Raw genomic sequence first — 7,319 nt, 5'->3', positions numbered from 1 at the left:
AGTTATTAGTGTATATAAAGAACTTGAAGTTATTAAAATAAAATGAACCATCCGTTATGTCTTTTCTTATTTCGATTGAAGCAAGCTTTTCAGTTGATTCGAAATATCATTCTAAATATCTAATTAACATTTTTGAAAATGGGAAATGTGTGTTATTGTTTGTTACTGTTATAACTTATATTGTATTTTCAAAACATATTATAAATTTGAAACAAACTCTGTAGATCCTGTTCTTTTTTGCACTCGCAAATAATGGTTTACAAAGGCGTTTGAATTTTAAATAAACCATTGAGAAGTAACATTGATAATAATGAGCAATCTATAAAAAGATACTATGAATACTTAGCCGACGAATACGACCAGTAAATATTATCAACGAACAAACAAGCGATCTTCTTCCATGATGATAGCGTACGAGGGGAATCGTGCACTGATTTTACGCAACTTATGATTCACCTGCATCACGATGTTGATTCCTTGCAGCAATTCAGCGGCTAATGATAAACGTTAGGGAAGCCACGCATACGCATACTCTCATTCTCGATCGAATGCAGTTTTAATGATGTCGGCGTCGCATGTCACCCGCCACAACGATGGCGATTTGTCGGTAGCGAAACTGGAACTGCAAGTACCCTACTACATGTACCAGCTTGGATGTGCATAGGGAATCGGCGTTTGATCTACTGGCCGTCCGGTAGGCCATTACGCAGGAGAAGATAGAAAGAAAGAAAGAAAGAGTTGCGTCGATCCAGTAAAGTAGCCTAGACTGCCCCATTGCAGCGACGTCAACCGTTCATTAGGTGCATTTGTCGATTTCTGCTAATGCTACCAAACGACGTAGCAACCATCTCTAGCGTGCATTGCTCACGCTGAACACCCAACAACTGGCTGGGATGGTTCACTTTCAATTTCGCTTTCGCTCTTTCGCTAAGATTTTCTGCATTGCGATCATTGCTCGTTCCACCTGTCTATCTACTCATAAATGTACCTATAAACATCGATATCAATGATTTCTTTTCCATGAAGGGATGTTGAAGTGGTTGAAAAGAAATACCTTGCAGAAGTTCCAACGTTTTTTTCTCTTAGTTTCCCGGAAGAAATGGGATAAGTGCATCTTATCCCACCATAGTGATATCACGGTAGACTGGGGAATTTATTTATTGTTATCAAACATGTCATGAGTGTAATTGTTTGAATTACTTTTTCTTGTTAAATCACCGTAGCGATATCACTGTAGCATTCGTATATTGTTTTTTTTTTGTCCTGGGAATGAATGTAATTGTTTAAATCACGTTTTCAGATTGAATCACCAAAGCTATCGTGAGGGTTTATTACAAATGTTACATAAGGATGAAAGATTTTCAAAATCAAATAGTTTGTTTAATGCTAAGTGTTTATAAACATTCACAATATGGACCAAGAATGTAACTTACACACTTACACAGTCGAATGAAACATCAACAAGAAAAGACCACTAGGAGTAAGTGGAGTTACTAATAAGAGTTTAACGGTAACTAGAAAACTCAAAAATATAGAAAACTCGTGAAAACAATGGAATTGAAAAAAAAAACAAGTAAACAAAAAGTACAAAAAATCTTTAAAATAGATATATAAAATTGTGATACATATAGCAAAGTTGTTCGTAATTTATAAAGAACTGTAAAAGCAAGTAGCAATACTAAAATTCATAAATGATGTAAATGTAATAGAAAAAATCATCGTCATTATTAATATCAGCAATAAATAAAATATGTCATCAATGTATGGGTAAATAAATATAACTTAATTTTCGTCTGCTTTTCTTTCTGCGTTATGCTGCCATAAGAAAATTATTACATCTTGATGACTTCTAACATTGCATTTCTTTCATTGCTTTGTGAAATTAAGCCCACCAAAAAATTGAATAAAATATGATTTCTAACATTCAAGTGAGATATTTAATTTCAATAATAATAATAACGTACTACAAGTTTAATTTTGTTCATTAGAAAATAGTTGTATATTTGAATGCAAAATTACACATGCATGAAGAGTACCATACAATCTTTTAGTTTCGTTGAACAATGTTGTAAATATTAATATAAATATGTTTTTCTTTTCCCTTAGGCTAGGTGGCCATGTTTTATGCTTTCTGTTACGTTAAATTCTAACAAAGAACACTTCCTTCTTGATTTGTTACACTTAGTGTCTTCTTTTCTACATAAAGAAATAAAAGGTTATCTGTTTCAATAACATTATAATTGGAAATATGCATAATATCCTTTATTGTCGGTTTAGAACTCTGCCGCATAGTCGGTAAAAATGGTTCAAAATTGCAATAGCTTTTTACCCTACAATACTTTAGTGTGCGCTCGTGAGTACAAAACAAACTTAACACTAACATTGCTTTTTTATACTTCGTAGTAAGAAATAAGTGTTTAAAAACGCACAGGAATAGAGTTACAGTTAAAAATGCGTTAAAGGCAAGAGTTTGTTCCAGGATTATTCGAAAAGTCTTTTTATGGAAGTACTAGCACACGGTCTACGGCTGACCATTATTTCATAGAGATGTTTTCCTGATTTGGTTGCTTTGTGTTGCCACAATCGAACTTGCCGGCTATATCACAACGTAAACTATGCGCGCAACGGTCATTTAACATATTCTCAATTGTTGGTCGGTGTGTTGCTGCCCTGCCCAGGTATAACATCGGCAGGACACGTATTGTTCCCATTGAATGTATCGTCAAAATCCCCATTAACCGCGATGCCTACCTTTTCCATCAGCTCGGATAAACGTTTCGCTTTCCTTTCTTCATTATGCGAAATGATAGCACACAAGTGTTCGGTGAGCATCTCTTTCTTTTCCAGAGCTTGGTGTAGCTCTACTTTGGCTTTAAGAAATAGATTTTCAATATTAAGATAGTTTTTCCTGAAAAAGAAGGTGCACATTTGTAAAATTATGCATGTCATTAGTAGAAGTTACTAGCTTACTCGACGTTTGAAAAGTGAAGGCTTGCAGCATCAATCTGTTTCCGTAAAATCGCAACATCCGATGCCAGCTCGGAATCTAGTTTGGTGAGCTCAGATTTTATCTCCTGAATCTTGCTCGCTTCGGCAGCTGTTTTTTGGGCGCTATTAAGATAAGCATTAATGAGCAATATGAATGGGATTTATGTGCAATTTAATATCTTACTGTTGCTCTATAGCTTTATGCAAAATTTCGCGTTTTTGACGGTTTTGCTCCTCCATCAACTTTCGCTGATGTTCAAAATCTTTAAGGGACATTCCTTTAAATGGAGTGACCGTATCCATAGGGTGAGTATTGATCACCCCAGGAGTGCTAGTAGCAATAACATGCTCAGCATGCCTGCTAGCTATCGGCTGATTGGGAAGTACCAGAATGGATTCATCCGAAGGTGCATTCATCATTACAGGCAGTGGTTTAAAAGCAACGGCTTGTTGTATAGGATGATTCGGATAAATACTTGAATCGACACAGCTGACTGTACTCAGATTGCCGTTATCTACAGGAATCGGTGGAGGAACAAACTTAACAGCACCCGGTGGTGCTTTTGGCAATCTATTGTGAGGACGCGACGGTTCCTTTGCTAAAATGTACGAAAGGAAGTGCAATCATTTTTGACACACAACCATGCACTGACGGGAACAAATACACTTACCCGTATCTTTGCCATTTGTTTGGCGGGTAATTTTAAAGATGTCATCATCCGAAAAACCGACAAATTGCTTCGACATTTTAGCTAAACCAGAGCAAAATCAAAAAATTTGTTTGCAAAACTAAGTTTGTTTACGTAGCCGCTGTCAGAAGTAGTTCACGTCAAATGTCAAACATTACGCTATGCGGTAGTGATGTACCTTCGGAAGAAGAAGGAATTCATTCAATCCGATCCGGTTTGAAAGAAACTGTTATATTGATGTTTATTGAAATTTTAAAAGTTGAATGATTTTTTTCATTATTATTATATTTTATTTTAATGAGGTGAAGGACTCGATAGATGAAAGCGTGTGCTAGCGGCACAAACACACGAATGTTTATAAGATCAAATTGAACTACGCAAGACTGACTACTTGGCATCGAGAATAATTTTAGGACATAGAAATCCTATGAGCCACTTGAAAAAGAAAACTTATGTTACCAATCGATCTCCAAGTATCCAAGATTCCGCCTCGAACAGGACACGAATGAACTATCAAGATTGGGTACGAGTCCAGCATACTCTTTATATGTTCTAGCCATTGAATCCATTGGGGGTTTTCAACCGTAGGGATCTCCGTTCCACCAAACTTCGCAACAAGTTCGTGGTACGTTATAATTCGTCACACGTAATTCAACCTTCAAATTTCGTTTATACGTCGTTATCAACAAGATTAGCTCAGACATTTTCTACTGCAGCTTTTTCCCAAATTCGAATACAATTTATTGCCAAATTAAAATTCAATTCACACATGTGTTTCTTTCATACACGTTGTTTCATAATATATTTATCATTTTTTTTAAACTGTATATATCCAGTACTGGGAATCTCAACTAAGTCTCCCCCATAGATAGGACTGACTATCCAGCTAGGGGATAGTCATAGAAAGTTTTAGCTCAGGTTTGTAAAGCGGGCCGTGACCGTACACTGGTTGTTGAGCCATTTAAGAAGAAGATGTACCAAATTCAATGCAAGCTAATGTAAAACTAACTGAAACAAAAACAAACAACACGAAATAGCTTTGCATAAAATATGTATTTCTAGCAAATTAAAAACAATATTTTAAGTAGGATTTAATTTAAAAAATTAGCACATACATAAAATCAAATCTCTAGTAGCAGTTATTATGAACTAGTTTTGTTAGTTTTGTTCCCCATAGCTACCAGTAATTTGGCGTATTCTACAAGTATTTAACGGTACGTCTTTTTTTATGGTGAAAGTCACACATCCGAATTATTTCGAGATCCACTTCCTGTATTATCTGGAGTAGAGATAACAGATTTTGATGCTTCCACAGTTCCTGGCGTCGTTGTAGCCTGATGTCTGTGGAACGTTATTCTTCGCCGGTTTTCAGATTTTTTGCAATCAGTGCATCGCAATACAGCCCAATACGCGTTACTGTAAGAAAATAATAAACCAAAATAATGAACATGCAGATTGCTACAACTTGGTTCTTCCGGTACTCAGGGTACAGTTGATCAACTAACCGATAGTGCCGGCTTCCCAGCGCGTAAATGAAAGGATTAAGTACAGCCGAATGCCATGTGAGTATCGATGCCAACACATGCACATCACCGGCCTCTCCGGCGGAACCGGCACCCTCGAGGATCACGTTGGCGATCGTAAGTGGTAGAAAGCAGAGCATAAAGCACCCAAATATGGCGGCCGTTGTGCGCGTCAAATGTCGCTCATCGTCATCATTGCTCGGGGTGGCTGCCACGGGACTGCCCGGAGTGGCCGTAGGTGATATCGTCGGTTTAACGGCATACCGCTGCATGTTACGTCGTTGCCGCCGTACAGCACCAATGATCGCCGTATAACACAGGACGATCGCACAGAAGGGTAGCGCGAAGCCAACGATGAAGATGAACTTCTTCGGACTGGCAGAAAAATGGCCCGACGAACTGATCGAGGGTAACACTGTGCAGGAGAACGTCCGCGGATCGAATCCTAGTCGGCCCCAGAGCTCAAACAGTGGCAAAGCCTGCAGAATGGAGGGATAAATTTGATTTTGTTAACGCCACCGAATGGCTAGCTCCATGTGGCGTAATTTATGCTCACCATTAAACCATACGGAATGGCCCAGCAAAATACGAGCTGCAACGGAACCATACCAGCCGTCCTGTAGATCGATCCGTACCAGCTGGGGTGTACGATAAGGACGTACCGGTTCACGGTCAACGCTACCAGGCTTAACACGGATGTTGCAACCGTCCCGTACAGGACCACCGGAAATAAACGACACCATAAGCTGTCGTAAGCAAAGGGCCAACTTCGTCGACCATATCGAAGGCCCATCAACGGCATCACGGCCACACAGAACAGTAGATCGGCTGTGGCCAACGAAAGGACGAACGCCGTTGTAGGTTGACGACGTCGATGGCGTACAGGCTGATTGCGGCCCAGTGCCAGCAGCGTCGTCACATTTCCTGCGGACGCAATCCATTCCCGTCGTGTTAAGCATCCGGTTGAATGAGAAAGAGAGCGAGAATGAGAGATAGCGAGAGGGATCTCGAAAGGGAAGCGGCTTTTGAAACCGATCGCCACCACGGCAAAAGTGGTTCGATAAAAATAGACTACAAACAAACCGATTGTTCCAAGCACGGCGATAAAGGTGGCGCTGGAAGCGGCCACGATCGATATCTCGCTGGAGCAGAACACACCATCCTCGTTGAGATTTCCCAGCGTGTAGTTGCTCATCTCGAAGTTGGATCGATCTCACATGCACCGATTTACTGCAACGCATGCACCACTAGCATAATGATAGGGCTTTATCGAACGCGGCAAAAGAAAAAAAAACGCACTAGATTAAGGCCCACCAAGAAGCGCCTTGCACAATACACTTGTATACCTTGGACACTCACTATCGGACCACTCAAAGCGCAATGCTGTCGGCCTAATTTCGTGGGCGAATGGAATCGATTAAGCACCCGGGCGCGCAATGTTCATTAAATGGCTAAAACACGGTTCACACTTCTCGGATCCTTCCGTCAGGATCGCTTGGTTGGGTGGCAGGTTAGAGTTTGTTTTTTATCGGCCCCTTCCAGATGAGCGGATTTAGACAGAACACACGAACACGATGCGGTGCAACGGCCCTGCAGCATCTGGGCCTGCGAAAGTGAGAGTGATAAATATGAACGCGAAAGACGCGCCACTACAGCCGCGAGCAGACCACAGCCCAGCCCAGTGGGTTGGGGAAAAAAGGTTCTTAAGACCAATGCGCGGGAAAAGTATGGCACGACCCGCGATCGGGCGCGAGAGGCGAGCGAGATTATTAAGCTGGTGCGGATCTCGTCCCCTACACATATGCCCTCTCGGGCGGGAAGATAAGTCGACGCTGGCGCTGACGCGTTGAACGGACGCGTGGAGAACGCTTGTGTGCTCGCGCGAAACCGCCACGACCCCACAACACACAGCAAGCAAACACGCGGTAGTGGTGGAAATGCTCAGAGGCAGATGCACGCCTGCTGGACGCATGGGTCGCAATGTTTGCCGAGGGACGGGACGTACAAGAGCCACCACAAGCAGCTGAGCAAATGGCGCTGAGATGGCCGTAAGAGGAGGAAAATCCGTGGGCAAAAAGAACGCAAACACCCGGAATGCAGATGTTTTTGTTCCTTCCTG

At 41.1% G+C, this 7,319-nt stretch overlaps 2 protein-coding genes across 2 annotated transcripts; both read right to left on the bottom strand.

The window, feature by feature from the left end:
* Window positions 1–2,643: 2,643 nt before the first annotated feature.
* On the bottom strand, window positions 2,644–3,735 carry LOC128724375 (RAB6-interacting golgin). Its single transcript, XM_053818101.1, has 4 exons — window positions 3,660–3,735; window positions 3,173–3,587; window positions 2,971–3,111; window positions 2,644–2,908 (listed from the first exon to the last, which is right to left on the bottom strand). Exons 1-4 carry the CDS (start codon window positions 3,733–3,735, stop codon window positions 2,644–2,646), a joined length of 897 nt encoding a protein of 298 aa, XP_053674076.1.
* Window positions 3,736–4,915: 1,180 nt separating this feature from the next.
* LOC128724374 (protein trapped in endoderm-1-like) lies at window positions 4,916–6,395 on the bottom strand. The gene is made up of 4 exons (XM_053818100.1): window positions 6,284–6,395; window positions 5,757–6,124; window positions 5,183–5,679; window positions 4,916–5,093 (listed from the first exon to the last, which is right to left on the bottom strand). The coding sequence occupies exons 1-4, from the start codon at window positions 6,393–6,395 to the stop codon at window positions 4,916–4,918; spliced, it is 1,155 nt and encodes a 384-aa protein (XP_053674075.1).
* Window positions 6,396–7,319: the final 924 nt, after the last annotated feature.

Source organism: Anopheles nili, chromosome 3 (genome assembly GCF_943737925.1).
Source record: "Anopheles nili chromosome 3, idAnoNiliSN_F5_01, whole genome shotgun sequence".
NCBI classification, from domain to species: Eukaryota; Metazoa; Arthropoda; class Insecta; order Diptera; family Culicidae; genus Anopheles; species Anopheles nili.
The sequence above is the reverse complement of the archived record's forward strand: the minus strand, read 5'-3'. Positions and strand labels throughout refer to the sequence as shown.

Excerpts from the sequence above, each read along its gene's own strand:
- LOC128724374 (XM_053818100.1), bottom strand. The coding sequence starts at position 6,395 with ATGAGCAACTACACGCTGGGAAATCTCAACGAGGATGGTGTGTTCTGC. Across the intron at positions 5,680-5,756 it reads CCATTCCGTATGGTTTAATG|GCTTTGCCACTGTTTGAGCT; the intron begins GTGAGCATAAAT and ends TCCATTCTGCAG. Across the intron at positions 5,094-5,182 it reads CTGGGAAGCCGGCACTATCG|TAACGCGTATTGGGCTGTAT; the intron begins GTTAGTTGATCA and ends ATTTTCTTACAG.
- LOC128724375 (XM_053818101.1), bottom strand. The coding sequence starts at position 3,735 with ATGTCGAAGCAATTTGTCGGTTTTTCGGATGATGACATCTTTAAAATT. Across the intron at positions 3,112-3,172 it reads CATAAAGCTATAGAGCAACA|CGCCCAAAAAACAGCTGCCG; the intron begins GTAAGATATTAA and ends TTATCTTAATAG. Across the intron at positions 2,909-2,970 it reads CTTCACTTTTCAAACGTCGA|GAAAAACTATCTTAATATTG; the intron begins GTAAGCTAGTAA and ends CTTCTTTTTCAG.